This window comes from Equus przewalskii, chromosome 4 (assembly GCF_037783145.1).
Source record: "Equus przewalskii isolate Varuska chromosome 4, EquPr2, whole genome shotgun sequence".
NCBI classification, from domain to species: domain Eukaryota; kingdom Metazoa; phylum Chordata; class Mammalia; order Perissodactyla; family Equidae; genus Equus; species Equus przewalskii.
In genome coordinates this window covers 69,063,739-69,079,005 of record NC_091834.1, presented here as the reverse complement: position 1 = coordinate 69,079,005, position 15,267 = coordinate 69,063,739, and the positions used below count along the sequence as shown (strand labels likewise).

General features: G+C 35.7%; 1 protein-coding gene across 9 annotated transcripts in view; it reads left to right on the top strand.

The window, feature by feature from the left end:
* Positions 1–15,267, top strand: part of IMMP2L (inner mitochondrial membrane peptidase subunit 2) — an 848,424-nt gene that overhangs the window by 577,379 nt on the left and 255,778 nt on the right. For 7 of the 9 annotated variants that reach the window (XM_070617586.1, XM_070617584.1, XM_070617583.1 and 4 more), the window contains one exon: positions 7,769–7,834. In XM_070617586.1, the coding sequence (XP_070473687.1) occupies positions 7,769–7,834 (66 nt within the window). Of the gene's footprint in view, positions 1–7,768; positions 7,835–9,002; positions 10,271–15,267 lie in introns of those variants that run through there. The other 2 variants (XM_070617589.1, XM_070617590.1) reach the window with 1 other exon arrangement.

Genomic DNA, 15,267 nt, shown 5'->3' with positions numbered 1-15,267 from the left:
TTTTAGGCTGGTTAGTTTTAAAACTACAGATGAGATTCAGGCTCCAAGGAGTGGAATTTGTTTGCCCCTTTGTTGGGAAACATTTACATTTCTAAGGGAAACCTCTATCTGTGAAGATGCCTCCCTCTCTGTGCCAGGAAGAAGGGGGGGATGGTCTTATCTCTAGAAGCTCTTAATCAATGCCAGAGGCAAGGACTTAAGTTGGTTACTGTCTGGCAACCTCATGTAACTGACCTCCCCCCCCCCCCCCCCCCAACAAATCCTCCTTTGTCTTTAGCCGAGGATAAAATTCAAGCAGTGACTTCTGCCATTTACTCAATCCGGTTTGATTCTTATCTAAAATTGTGGGACCGCCAAATGGCCAGACCATACGGCCACTGATACCATTTTAACTTTTTTACATATTCTTTGTCTTGTAAAGAGATAACTCACATACCTATGCCTTAAATTTAGCCCTAACCCTCAACTCGGGGCAGCAGCAGGAGCTCTGACTGCCCGTGGGTCTTGTCCCCACGCACCAGCTCTGCCTGCCCATGGGTCCTGTCCCCATGCCAGCGGGGGCAGCAGCAGCGGCTCTGCCTGCCCATGGGCTCTGTCCCCATGCCAGCGGGGGCAGCAGAAGCGGCGGCAGCAGAAGCTCTGACTGCCCATGGGTCCTGTCCCCATGCTATTCTATACTATTCTCTAAATAAAAGAGCACTACTGCCAGATCTTAAGAGTCTAAAGAAATCTTTCTTTCGACTCCTCGGCTCACCGACCCCGCATCAAGGAATAATTGTAATTATGTTCACTACCTGATGATTACAATATTCTATGTTTTGAAATGCTTGAATTAATAAACATTGGTAGAAATTAACTCATTGTGATGGTTATTCTAAATTCCTTAGATTTTTTATAGTTAAGACATTTATTTTTCAGAATCAAAACACTCAATTATAAAACTATTTCAGCTTTTTTCAATTACAGAAGTTAGTCATAATACACATTTAATTGATTTTACATAATCAAGGCTGATTTAGTAACAAGACCAGTTGTCACTATTTGCTTATTAAATTCTTCTAATCATAGTTAGTGACAATGGAACAACTCTTAAATTTAACCAAGAAAAAAAATTTTTATTAATAAACAACAGTTTAATTCTTTAAAGTTCAGGCTTTTGTTGTTTCATAAGTACTATTAAAATACATTTACTTGTATAAGGGATTGTAGATGATAAATCTGAAACATGTTTGTTGTACCTGCTGCCACATTCTTAGATCACTAGAATCCTGACTGGAATCTCTTGGGTTCTCTGAAAGATTCTATTGCTGCTACTCAGTAGCTTGATTCAGGCAGAGTATGCTTTGAAAGAATAGCCAAAGTAGATAAACCATCTCTTTCCTACCCCATCACCACCCCACAAAATGAGCCTACCCTCAAGCATTAGCCCTGGTCCTCTAAAATTGTATTCACTTCCTTTTAAGGTTGTCTATGCTCATAACAATCCTTTATCTCTGCCTGTGGTGTCTTTCCCAGGATCTCCCTTCCCCCAAGACCTCTTCCCTATCTAAGAAAATAAGATATTATAGAAGACATATTTGAAGCATTAATCTGGGTTCTTGACACCTCATCTGTAATTCTCTTCGCTAATAATGAGGCCCTTGGATTGGAACATTTTCTGAGATATCAGGTCAAAAGTGATTGTTAGGGATTGATTGATATATATAATTTTCTGAAAAACAAATGGATCCAAAAACATGTATATCATTTTCTGAAAGTATGTCTGAAGTTAAAGGCTCCACACTTGTGTGTTCATTTCAAGAATGATCCCAGAGAGCATCAACAGTCTATATATTTTTTTTAAAATAATACTTCCATCTGTTGTACACAGAATTTGTATCAAACTCATATACTTTTTTTTTTTAAAGATTGGCACCTGAGCTAACATCTGTTGCCAATCTTCTTTTTCTTCTTCTTCTCCCCAAAGCTCCCCAGTAAGTAGCTGTATATTCTAGTTGTAGGTCCTTCTGGTTGTGCTATGTGGGATGCTGCCTCAGCATGGCCTGATGAGCTGTGTTATGTCCACACCCAGGATCTGAACCGATGAAACCCTGGGCCCCTGAAGCGAGTGCGCAAACTTAACCATTTGGCCATAGGGCTGGCTACTATAGTTTCTTTTGTTTAAGTTTAAAAGATTCATATGATAAAAGAGAAGTCTGCAACAGGCAAAAATATAGCTGAAATACTAACCTAAGTAAAAAGCTTTGTGAGTACTAATTAATAAAACTGCATTGAATTTAAAAAATGAATCATTAAAAATGGAGCTGTGTGCACAAAGTTCACACTACTGATAGTGGAGCAAATATACAGAATCCAATGCTGAAAATCACTCATTTTTATTTTGATTTTACAGATAATACCCATTTAATTTAAAGCTAACCTGTGACTTTCTAATATGAATAGTTATATTTAGTTTTAATTTTTTTTTAGCTAATTGTGTAATAAAACTTGATGAACTCCTTAAAATGCCTTTCTTGCCCTCTAATACAACAGATTCTGAAAATCTTTTTATTAGAGGGTTTTTGAAATAAATATTCTATCTATGAGAGTCTAGAAAAAGGATTGTAACTATTTGCTTGGGCCTAGTTAATTGATCTCCTTTATGAATGCTTTTTAGGAAGAGATGGCTATAAAATTTACTGAATGCCTACTATGTGCTAGGTCCTTTTGTAGAGCTTTCATACACGTCCTCTCAGTAGTTATATGATGCTAGAGGTAGAATACTTCTAGAGGCTCCAAACTACCATGTCCTCAGGCGCTAGACATTTGTGAAACAAGCTGTTGGGACTGTGACAAATCTTCAGCATCTGCATCTCAGCTCCAGTGGACTCTTTTCATGTGAGAATGTGGGCCTGGGGTTGCCAAATCTTCCTATTTTTTCAAGAGGAGCAAGAAATCAGAATTGTTATATCTCCTATTCGCATGGCTAGCTCAAGATTTGAAAAAAATGATTATGAATGGACCAAACAAAACATTTCTACAAGCTACATGTGATTGTCTGGCTTCTGGTTTAGGACATCTCATGGAGCTTATCTCCCTGAAGATGAGACCCCGATTGGTTATGGAGCATGCCTATAGTGAGCAGTGCACTGTAGCAGAGGTGAAACAGTGACAGCCGACTCCATCTCCCTCGTACCCCAGTCCACGCACTTGCAGGGCTCAAGAGGACCAAATAGAAGCACGGAGGCCATGGAGAATGGGCGAGATACACTCATAGGCCTTTTCTAGCTCTAACCATCTATGAAAACCATGTCAAACCCAGGCAACATTTTCTAAAATTAAAAAAAAAAAAAAAATGGAGGAGGAAAGCTCTCATTGGATATGACTTTTTTTAAAATGACTTTTTATAACTGTGTTGAGTGGACTTTTCATTCTATATCTTTATTTGATGATTAACAATACTTACATTTTTTTTTATGATAATGATGTAAAGTTATATGGTTTAAGGCATGACCATCTTTTAGGACAGTGAAAATAGCCTACCTAATGTAAGACATTCCGAGAATATTAGTTCTTACTTTTACCTCATTAATGAAGAATGAAAATTAGACCCCACTGTGATATATGCAATATCATTAGTGTCCAATAAACTGCGGTGTTTTTGAGGGATCAGTATTTATGTTAGACTATGGCTAAACTGACTTCTAATCCTGAGATTAATTCTGTGATAATCTGGGCTAATCCTGAACCATGTAAATATAAAAATCTACACAATCCAAAGAGGGAGGTTTTAGATTTTACTGTAAATGGGAGAAGAATGAGAGAGCCTACGCACAAGGTTGAGGTCTAAATATAACATGAGGGTGAATGTTGGCTCAGAAACAGAGAGGGTGGCACATTTGGTTGCTAATCTCCCCATCCCTACAAAACACAAGAGGGCCTCTTTTGAGTATTCAAAGTACTTCCCCAGTGATCCAGACAGGATCAAAATCAGGACTTTTTGGAAATATGTAAGAACATGAAATCCGTTACAGAAATTATGAGACATAAGACATGGCTCTGTTTGGCCTGTGACAGGGTAAAAACAGCAACATTTCTATCAAGATAGGAAATAAAATTCAAGAGGAAGAGCATTAAGTGTCATGGAAATCTTATTATGACTATGCTAGACCCTGCTTCCCTCCCCACACCATTCTGTTAGAGACAAATTCTGCCACACCAAACTGATCTGCCGAGACCCACACAGTACAGAGACAATTCTGGGCATTTTGTCCAAGCCTCTGGAAAAGTTTTGCCTAATTAAATCATTGGCATAAAACAGAATGCTTAAAATCCGGGCTCCAGAAGTAAATATTGTAAAACAATGCTTATTATGAAAACACTAAAATTACAAATTTAAATGCAAATTTTAGTATTTATTAGGCAGCATACGTTGTATCCCCAAAGTAAGGCATAATCCTTCACTTGTTATTCTTCACACTTCCTAGGAGATAGGCAAGTGGCCAAGGAAATTTAGACAAAGGGGAGTTCAATGACTTTCACAATGTAAATCTGTAATAACTCTCATACCACTCCTACTTACATCAAAGTAATGCATTCAACAGCCTAATGATTAAAATACAGATATAGATTTTAAGTGGTAATGGGATTAATGTTAGTAATAGTTTTTTTTTTTCATTTTGAGTCATTTGATTAGATTCATGAGTTTAATATTACATTAAAATTTATAGATATATTTGAAGTGGTAATTCATAAGACTTTAATTATATAGATAGCTCACTTTGCATATTCTCTTTTGCCTCATGATCTTAAAATATAGATTATTTTAAAATATAAAATACTTTGCGAGTGTCTCAAAAGCTTAAAGGTTGTTGGCATAAAGTATTGGTTTATGCTGACAAGGGTTGCTTATTATATTATTTCATTAATGTTAATATCGCATCAATATTAGGTAGAGGAACTTGGTAATTAGTTCAGATTTCACCCCTGTCTTGGAGAATTTCCTCTCGGGTAATGTCATACGGCATAAACAGTTGTCATCTGCTAATGGGCTTCCCAGTAATCTGAACCAAAGATCCAGGCATGTGTTTTATCACATGCAGAACTCTCCCTACTATTGTTTTATATCCTTCCTGATTTTTCCCAGTACAATTACATGTACGTTTTCTCTATGTGATTACAGATGCAAGTCATGGTACACATAATATTTTTTAACGTGCATTTTCAATCTATACATTCTGTTGATGTTTCCACATCATTAAAAATTATTTTATCATATCATTTTTAAGGACTGGAAAACAATTTGATATGTAGATGGACTATAATTTATTTAACGAATCTATTCTTCCCGATCTTTTTAGAAAATAGGCAACATTCATGTAACTAAAATTTTTCATACATCTATAGTCATATCATTAGGTTATATTCCTAAAACTTTAATTGTTATGTTAAAGAGAATACAAAATTTACAGAAAGGTGTGTTGCATGTTACATGACTACACACTTTATATACAGAGTACCCATGTCCCTAAACCCTTAACAACAAACTGTATTATTATTATTGTTATTGTTATTTCTTTGGAAATATAATAGGAAAATGGTATCCTATTGTTTTAATATGCAATTCTTTGGTGATCACTGAGGTTGAATATTATTTTATACATGTCTCATTGTCTAAATGGAGTGACGTTGAAAGGAAATTTTCTAAAGGTCTGTAAGTAGCCCTGCACAAAGGACATGAATTTCATCAGCTTGAATGTGCCCAAATCTCTCACTCTTGCTGTACATTGTAGGGGATCCGAATTGTGTCTCCCATCCCAAAATATGTTTCTTTAGTTTGATTATTTTTAAGAACAAAAGACTCTGAAAATACTTTCACCTATCCCCTAATTGCTTAAAAGAATTTAAGATAGAAGGCGTGTCCTTAAGCCAGACCATCACACAGATAACTCTGGATATGGTAGACTGGGAGGATCCTTGCTAAGCCCATTCTTATCAAAGTTCTCTCTCTCAGGTTGCATTGTCTATAGATGGCCCAGAAACATTAGTTTATCAAACATTTGCTTTTCCTTCTCCATGTAAATTGTCTTTCTCCCCTTTGAAGTCCCAAACTACTACCCCCCACATCCTCCTTTGTCTCTAGCTGACATGGTATTTAAAGATGGTATGTAAACCATCTTGGTGAGTTACTCAGTTTCCTGAGTTTCTCCCATGTGTACATGTTATTAAACTATGTTTGATTTTCTCCTGTTATTCTATCTCTTGTCAATCTAATTCTTAGACCAGAAGGACCTAGAGGGTAGAGGAACAGTTCTTCCTCCCATACAACATAAATGACGTTAAAATTATAGAAATATAATGTTTAGTCCGTTCAGAGAAGGGGACAGTTCAGTCACAAACTATGATCAAATTTCCTTTTAAAATAAAGAATATGAATAATTGATTTAGTGAAAGATTGTGGCTGTCACAAGTACATAGATGCAAATGGTTTAGAAGAGTTCATTTTCTCTGCAAGATATAATGTGAAATATAAATCTTATTGAAACTACATGTTCCCTTTGATGAAGCATTAAATTTTGAGTATATTTAATCTTTTTAGTTTGTGCATTTACCTTCCTTTAAAAAAGTAATTAATTCAAAATGTGGCTTGAATTGAAAATATTTTTATCCCTCTCTGATTTTCAAATGCATATTAAATGATCATTTATGTGATGGATGAGATGTTCCTTGAAACAGATCCGTTAAATCAAAAGATTTAAAATGTTATTGGCAGGAAATTGGACGTATTAAGATTGAGTTATGCATTGCTGTGTAACAAATTACCTCAACCTCTAGCAGCTTAAAACAACAAACATTTGTTATCTCCCAGATTTCTAAGGATCGGGAAGCCAGAAGTAGCTTAAGTGGGTGGTCTCTCTCAGGGTCTCTCATGAGGGTGCAGTAAGCTGTTGGCCAGAGCTGCAGTCTCTAAAGACTTGACTGGTGCTGAAGGATTTCCTTCTAAGCTCATTTGCGTGGCAATTGGCAGACCTTAGTTCCACACCAAATGAGTTTGTCAGTAGGGCTGCTGAGGATAGACAGTACTTCCCCCAGAGTGAGAGATTCCAGAGATAGAATGGGGAGGGAAAGGCAGGAGGGAAGAAAAAAGGAAGAGAGGGAGGGGAGGAATAGTTATTTAGAGTAAATAGTATCACTTTAAGTAAACATTTACCATACACTATTCATCATAGCTTGAAATAAATGATGTCTGCTTTTAGTATACCAGAATGTATCAATTTCAACTGTCAATAGGCTTGTTTTAGCACTCTGAATTACATAATCTTTAAATGGCTAAACTTAAATGTAGTTTAAAAGAATTTCCTAATTCTTGATTTTTTCAAAAAATGTCTCTCGTCTTCAGTGTTTTCTTGAAGATTTAAATCAAACTCCTCTGTTTATTTTAAATGAAATATAGAAACTTAAGTATGTTATTGTTTTAAAGAAATGTCTAATCATTTTCTTTTGTATGAATCCTCTTTTCTGCAAGTACTTAGCTTTAATAATCAAATTCTTTATCCCTCTGTATTTTTATTTTTGTAAAGTTTCAGCATGGCTTCTTCTCCCTCAGAAGTTTAAAATGGGAATTATTTCAATAGTAGCTCCATATCACTTGGGACCTAAGTAGGATGGATGTCATATCATGAGCACAAAGGATTGTGTAATGACTTTCATATATCCTATTTCGTTGTAGAATTTCATTTTCTTGAAACAACAGAGACATAACTGATTATATAACTTCATCTTATTCCAGGTCCCCTAAAAACCCAGAACAGAAGATCATTAAGAGAGTGATTGCTCTTGAAGGAGATATTGTAAAGTAAGTACTTAAACTGTTGTTTTTGAGTTTAAGTTATAAATATCTAGATTTTGTTGAGTCTTAAATCACATTACATGGGAAGTACATCTCAATTCAAAGAGGACTAAAGCTTTAGAGACATTCCAAATGAACTGGTACATCTTTAGTATCATCAACCATTTCAGGATGTAAGGCATACATAGATTTACTGATCATATTGTTAGCCTTTAACTGAGAGCCACGGAAGAAATAAATATTAATTAAATTGAAATTAATCACATTTTCTAAAATGACCATTAGATCATTGTCTTCCAGATATTAAAATTAGCATGATTATTTTAGATTATGATGTCAGTGTTCATTTTAGAAAAATTCAAGGACATTTTATTATTTTAGAAGCAAATGCAGACACTAAGGGGGAGATTTTATAGTAGTAGAGATGGGGGAAAACAGGAAAGGATGTGAAACCGCAGCTTCTGAATCAGAGACAAAAATAGTAGCTTTAGAAAATAACATTGTAACAATTAGGTGTGTTAACAATGTGTAGTAATGTCTTATTTATTCTACTTGCTGATAAATCTAGAACAATGTTTGAGATTCAACAAGTAAGGGTTGATATAATATGATATATCTCATTTGATTGCTTACTTTCAATAAGTTAGAGCCAAGTCTATACAATGTGAGAGTCAAAATGCTTCAGAAAGTTTTCTGATCCTGATTTCCCAAAAGGCTTGATCCTAAAGTATCTGTATTAATGACAGTAGAGATTAAGCAACCTCATTAAGATGAACCTCAGTTGATTTTAGAACAGAACCTAGTCTAGCAGTGCTCAAAGGATGGCCCAAGGAGATCGCTGGGAGTTCCCAAGACCGTTTGTGGGGTTCTTTGAGATCAAAACTTTCCATGTGCTTATTTGCCATTCATACATCTTCTTGGGTAAAGTGTCTGTTCGTTTGGTGCATTTGCTTGTTTTATGTTCAAATGTTTATATTTTGAGTTATAACAGGTTCTTTGATTTTGATTCTTTAAATAGAATGAGGATTTTGGGGAGAATGAATGTGTGTGTATAATAATATGATTTTAGTTAAGTCTGCGTGTATTAATATGAAAGCTTAGTTTTCATTTCCTGCAGGATATGCAGTGTAAATTTTCAGAACCTGATGACTTTGTTTTTTTTTTTTTTTTCAAGAGCCTGTCTAGCTTCTGATTTCAGTAGGAGATTGGGAAGAGCAATAAATTTGGAAAACCATTTGCTGTCCATCGATGAATATGCAAAATGTGCTTTTAATATTTGGAAAACAGTTTGTGTGGATATAATGCAAATCCCATTCAAAGAATGAATCAGCAAACTTGAAAGCATTATATTAAATGAAAGAAGCCAGTCACAAAAGACAGCATATCATATGATTATATTTATATGAAATGTCCAGAATTAGGCAAATTCAAAAAGACAGAAAATAGATAATTGTTTCCAGGGGCATAGAGGAGGGGAGATGGGAGATTCTGTTAATAGGTACAATGGGTACGGTGCGTTTTTTTAGGGGATGTGAAAACATTCCAAAATAGATTGTGGTGATAGTTGCACAACTCTGTGAATATGTGGTCATGCATGGGTTAACCACAGGGATACGTTCTGAGAAATGCGTCATTAGGTGATTTCGTGGTTGTGTGAACATCGTAGAGTGTACTTCACAAGCCTCGATGGTATAGTCTACTACACACCAGGCTGTATGGTGTGAATCTTATGGGACCAGTGTCTAAGGAATGTCTTATGGGCATCACTGTTGTTTACTGAAACGTTGTTATGTGGCACATGACTGTACTAAAAATAATGAGTTGTATGATTTAAATGAGTAAATTATATGTTATATGAATTACATCTCAATAAAGCTATTTAAGAAAACAAAAGAATCAGTCAACAAAGCTGGCAAAAATTTCATCTTATAGGATTAAGAATGCCAAGGGATCCATGTTACATTATAATCCAAAGAGAACACAGCTTTAATCCAGACATATCATTATTGGTCACTAGCTGAACAGTCAACAATGTGACGTTGCAAAGCTTAGTCAGACATAAAAAACTGTGCCATCGGAAATCCTACAACAAGATTTCTCTGAGAAAAAGGCTGGGTTGTTTCTTTCTTCAGTAAACGTAAATGTTAGGTTCACAGAGCAGAGGCTTAGCTAGAATGAGGGTTATTGGTCCAGGGTTGGGAGTGAGGGAAAAGCAGATGGAGACATAGTAATTTACACCTTCTTTGCTGTGACCCACATGTGTAAAGTCTAGCTTCTTTGTTCTAATCCTGCAAATTGAGACTTTGGACATATGTCCCTCTGTATCCCCCTTCACTACAGCTCTATCATGGAGCAATGAATAACATAAAGAATGGAAGTAGCAAGACTTTCCTATTATATGGCTTCTAAAAACTATTTGATAATTGATTAGGAAAAAAAAAACTTTTTTGCACTTGGTGTTTTAAAGAAAACTAAAAATGTCATTCCTCTGAAACTTTGGTTCCTAAAGATCCTAGCCTTCCTGGGCTTTAAATTAATAATTGAATATATTCCTATAATAATTTTCTAAAAGTATTAAAAACATTAAGTGACATTTAAGGGATAAAATATTATTTACTGATGTGCTTATTTCTTTTCTCTGTGACCCATTTTTAAAAAATGCCAGAATATATAAAAAACAGTTGTAAAAATATATTGTCTGTCTACCACTGGAAGTATATTGGTGACCTAACTTGTAGTAGGCTAGGTGCTTTTGTCTGTGAAGTGGACTTTCCAGTCCCACCTTTACCTTCGGTAATAATGGATTACCTCGTAGGCAAGCTAAGTACAAATGTAGGTCACTAGAAATTTTAGAGGGGGAAAAATTTGATATTTTATTAAATGATCAAAGAAAAAAATCTCATGTATCAGGACTTGCTTACACTTACTGTAGGTTTCATAGTATTTTTATTTTGAATTACACGTAATTAGAGAATAGAGAGGGAACTATAATCTTTTCAGAGTTTAGGCCTTTTAAAAGCTTAATCCAATCCTCAGTTTAATGTTCTGTTAAACTCTTCCAGGTTGTGAATAACAGATACATAGTAAAACAAAGTTTAAAGAGCGCTTAACTTTAAAGATACCTGAGGAAGGAAGGGTGGTAGGAGCCTAGGGTCAGCCTCGCCTCACTGATGAACAGGAATGGCTGGACAGCAGGACTTCCGGGTCTGCTCACTTGTGCCCTCTGCTGGCACGTGGCTTTTGCCTGTCTTGTCTGTGTTTAAGTTGGCTTTTGCCCCATTGCCAACTTCTGCTTCCTTGGGTATGCATCATGTTTAGACTACCTGTGATAAATCTTAGTGTGCCCCTTTGAGGTAGAGATCTAGAATCTGTCCTCCTGACAGGCTGCTGGTCAACCAGTTGTTCAGTGGCCTTTGGAGTAGGTGTCCTTCCTAGGTCCACTCAGTTGTGGCTAGGTAGGGACTTGTGGGTATGGTAGACACTGTGAGACCTCCCAGGTTAAGCAAGGTGATTAGCAGTCCCGTTGCTCAGCATTACCCTTCGATATCTCACATTCAATAAAATTATGATCTGCTTTCCTCAGTAGATGCTTTGACATTGCTTTCTGGGGAATGTAAACTTTTTTTTAGCTTTTTTTTTAATTACAGAAATAACACAAGCTTGAAAAATTCAAAATGCTATAATGAATATCCTTGCACACATACCATTATACACTTTTGTGTTTATTCTTGTAGAATAGATAGCTAGAAGTGGGAATATTGGGTCAATGTACGTTGTTATGATCATTATTTTTAGTTTTAATATACAGCCAAATTCCTCTCCCAAGGGGTTTGTGTATATTTACACTCTTAGCAACACTGCATGAAATATGCTTTTCAGAGGAAATTAATTTAGAGCTCATGTACAATGGGGAAGTTGTGGACTTCTGATTCAGAAGTCAAAGCATTTTGACACATATTTTGAACTTAGTTTTAGATCATCAGGTTATATTTAATTTAATCAATTTATTGATACTGTAGGCCTTAGAAACATTCATTTAATGAGCATTGGTCAACACTAAAGAGACATAATTGAACAAAAGAGATAAAATTCCTCCCCTCGTGGAGCTTACATTTAGTGGTTAGAGCAGATAATTAACAGTTATGTAACATATAATGCCATGTTATGAATCAGAAGTGCTATGAATATAAATAAAGTAGCAAAGGATGTATAGAGTGACGGTGGGGTCTGTGACTGCTATTTTAGGTGGAATATTCACTGTAAACCTCTCTAACGGGAAGATACTTGAGCAGACTCCTAAGTTAAGGGAGGGAGGAAGAGAGCCATACTAGTATCTGGGAGGAGGGCAATTTAGACCAAAGGAATAACAAATGCAAACCTGAGATGGATACGTTATTAAGTGAGTTTAAGGAATTGCAGGAGGACAGCTTGTTGGACCTTACTGAAGGAGAAAAACTGAGGTAGGAGGTTAGGTCTGAGAGGTTTGCAGAGCCTTTTGGGTCATAGTAAGGACTTTGTATTTTATTTCAGTGGGATGGCAAGCCAATGAATGGAGGGTTTTCAGCCATGCAGTGGCATGATCTGATTGGCATTTTTAAAGGATTAGTCTCTCTGCTGTGTGGAGAACAGACTAAAGGGAGGCAGTCTGACCCAAGTAAATGGTCAAAGTCTTTTTCGCTTGAGAAAATCATATCTAGCTTTGTCTAAATGTAAAGTGTCCTTGTTTATGACATGAATGTCAACTACTTTGATTATTTTTAGAGTGACTCATAAAAGTAGCCACATTATTTGTAATCACAGTCGTTATGATTATATTGACAAGATGAAAAGTAGAGTTGAAGTATTTGTTCAGAGAATTCAGTCAGATATTCCTAAGATTGTAAAACAGGAGACGTTTGGGAGTCTGAATTTTCTATCTTGATCTCAACATTGATTAAAATCATGAGGTAATTGCCTGATTATCTAGATGGCTTAGCTAGGAATGTAGTCATTTTCATAGTGTTAACCCAAATGGGTATGCTTATCTATAACATGAACAGTAAAAAGCTACTGAAAGTAATATTTAGACAGATCCATTAGTTCCGCCAAAATATTTTTCATAGTTATTTGCTTTTTCTTATTAATTTGTTGTAACTCACATAGAAGCACTGTTTCAGAAAAGCATGAAAATGAAAAGTGAATATGAATCAACCACAATTGTACTTTCTAAGGCATCAATATTTTCTACTGCGACACTTATATTTCTGTTTCACAGATCTTCTTGGCCCGCTCAGAAATGAAGGCAGGTATTTCACCTCTTACTTGGTGAAATACACTTACAAACATTTGGAATCTGAGGGTCCACGTAGTTAGCACCCTCCAAGAAGTAAGTGAATAGAGTCTTTGTAGTCCCCGTTGAAGAGGGTAACCATATAACTTGTCTCCTAAACTAGGCCACTTTTGACAGTGAAAGGGGATGTTACTAATTATTACATTGGAGCAATCAACTTAAACTGGATGGCCAAGACAAACTGCAACAGATGGTCACCCTACCGGGGAAATGTACTCTACTTTATATTCACTTCACTTAATTTGATTCTGTTTAGTCTGTGGCCCTCAGTGTTCCAGAGAATTCCAAGTAGTGTTCATAGAAAACAGAATCATTTCCTGGCCCCAGGGAGGAATTAGGTCAGGCAGGATCAATGGTTTTGTGGAGAGGCATGTCCTGCTCATAGGATAGTCATTTCCGTGCTAGGAAGTACAGTGCAAGACTTTCTCTAACAAGTATTGATATTGCAGGGTTGTCTGAAGTAGAGAATCCTGAGACTTCTCACACTGCAAAATATTTAAATGATAATTTCTCTTCAAGTCTAGAAACTATATTGTGAAATGTCAAAATACCCTAATTTATTAAAAATAACTTTCTGGTATTAGCAAAAAAAATCCATTGAATCACTAGAAATTAAACATTTTAAAGCTTGTTGATTTTAAATGTGCTATTGAAGATATGGAAATCAATACTAGCCTATCACAGATTCAACACAGGTTGAATCTATTATGTTCCAGTAAATGACGAAGCTTTATAGGAAGAAAAACGGAACTAAACTGAGTTTTTCCCAGTACAACTAAAAATGATGCCTGTTTAATAATTTCTTTTTTTATGGTTGGTGTGGTAGATCTGAATAATAGAAGTCTAATGTGTCTATATGAGTCTCTTTGAAGACTATGCATTGATTTATGGCATTTTCAGTAGATTAGGAATTAGAAGAGCATTTTGTCCTAAAAGGAAGGACAGAATGAAAAAGAAACTTGTGTCAAGGACCCGGATAAAGATTGATGAATAGAATGTTTTAAAGCATAGAAGATAATGGTTTTATGTTATAGTTCTCAAATGGGAGCTGGGTAGGTGGTTGCTTTTGAGGACAGAAGGATGTTTATCCACTGGGTCCTAAGCTGTTGCCAACTTGAACAGAAGGTTTTCAGAAATCTTTGAGGCTCTTTAGCCTGGTTTAATGTGAACCGTGAATTTTTCCAAATCAAAATGGCATGGTACATCCTTGTTTAGTACTTAGCATCTGATCAATGCTATTATTTAATAGATAAGGGCTTGAGCAGTGAAAGTAGGTGTCCCGGGGTCTGTCGAACAGGTCAGTTACCACTAAATAAGAAGCATTTGTGAAAAATCGTCAGTTTTCCTCTGATGTCAATCTGAGAAATTATTAATATATTCTGGACACTCTTACCTTCTTCCTGCTAAAGAATGATAATTCTTCTTTACTAAAGAATTCTAGATTGGTAGGTAACCCATGCCTTTTTGGAAATATTTCTTTCTTTTATGTAGTTGTAGGTAATTATTTATCACACTACTGCTGTATCAGTGAATAAAAATGGAATTGGTAATAAAAACTATATGTCTTAGCAATAGGTATTTCTTTCTAACATCAGAAAGATAGTCACCTTAAATTTATATGTAGAGATGTTAATCTTGATGCTTTTTTAGTCTAAATTATTTCTGTAATAAATTTGGCAATGTAGGGAGGTTTCCAGAGGCACTATACCTAATGTAGCTTGTACACTTTAATCTAGGAGATGCCACAGTTGCTGGAAGTCACTAGACCATTTACATTGAATAGCTTTTTCCAATAATGGTGGCACTTATTATTGTCATACTCTCCCCACTGCAATCAGTGGTTTTTCTGGTTTCATTTTCTACCTTAGTCCACCTCTCTTCTAGAAAACTCCATAGAGGTTTCTTGAGAATTACATGAAATAATGGATATAATTTGATTAGCACAGTGCCTGGCATATATAAGTATGTTTTCAGTAAATATCAGATATTAGTAGTACTAGTCATCATGATTTGTTATCTATTGAATACCTCAAGTATTTATTTATTAGGTACTGGATTCTGGGATTGTAAACACTAAGAGCCATAGACAGTTCTTGCCTTCTGAAGTTTA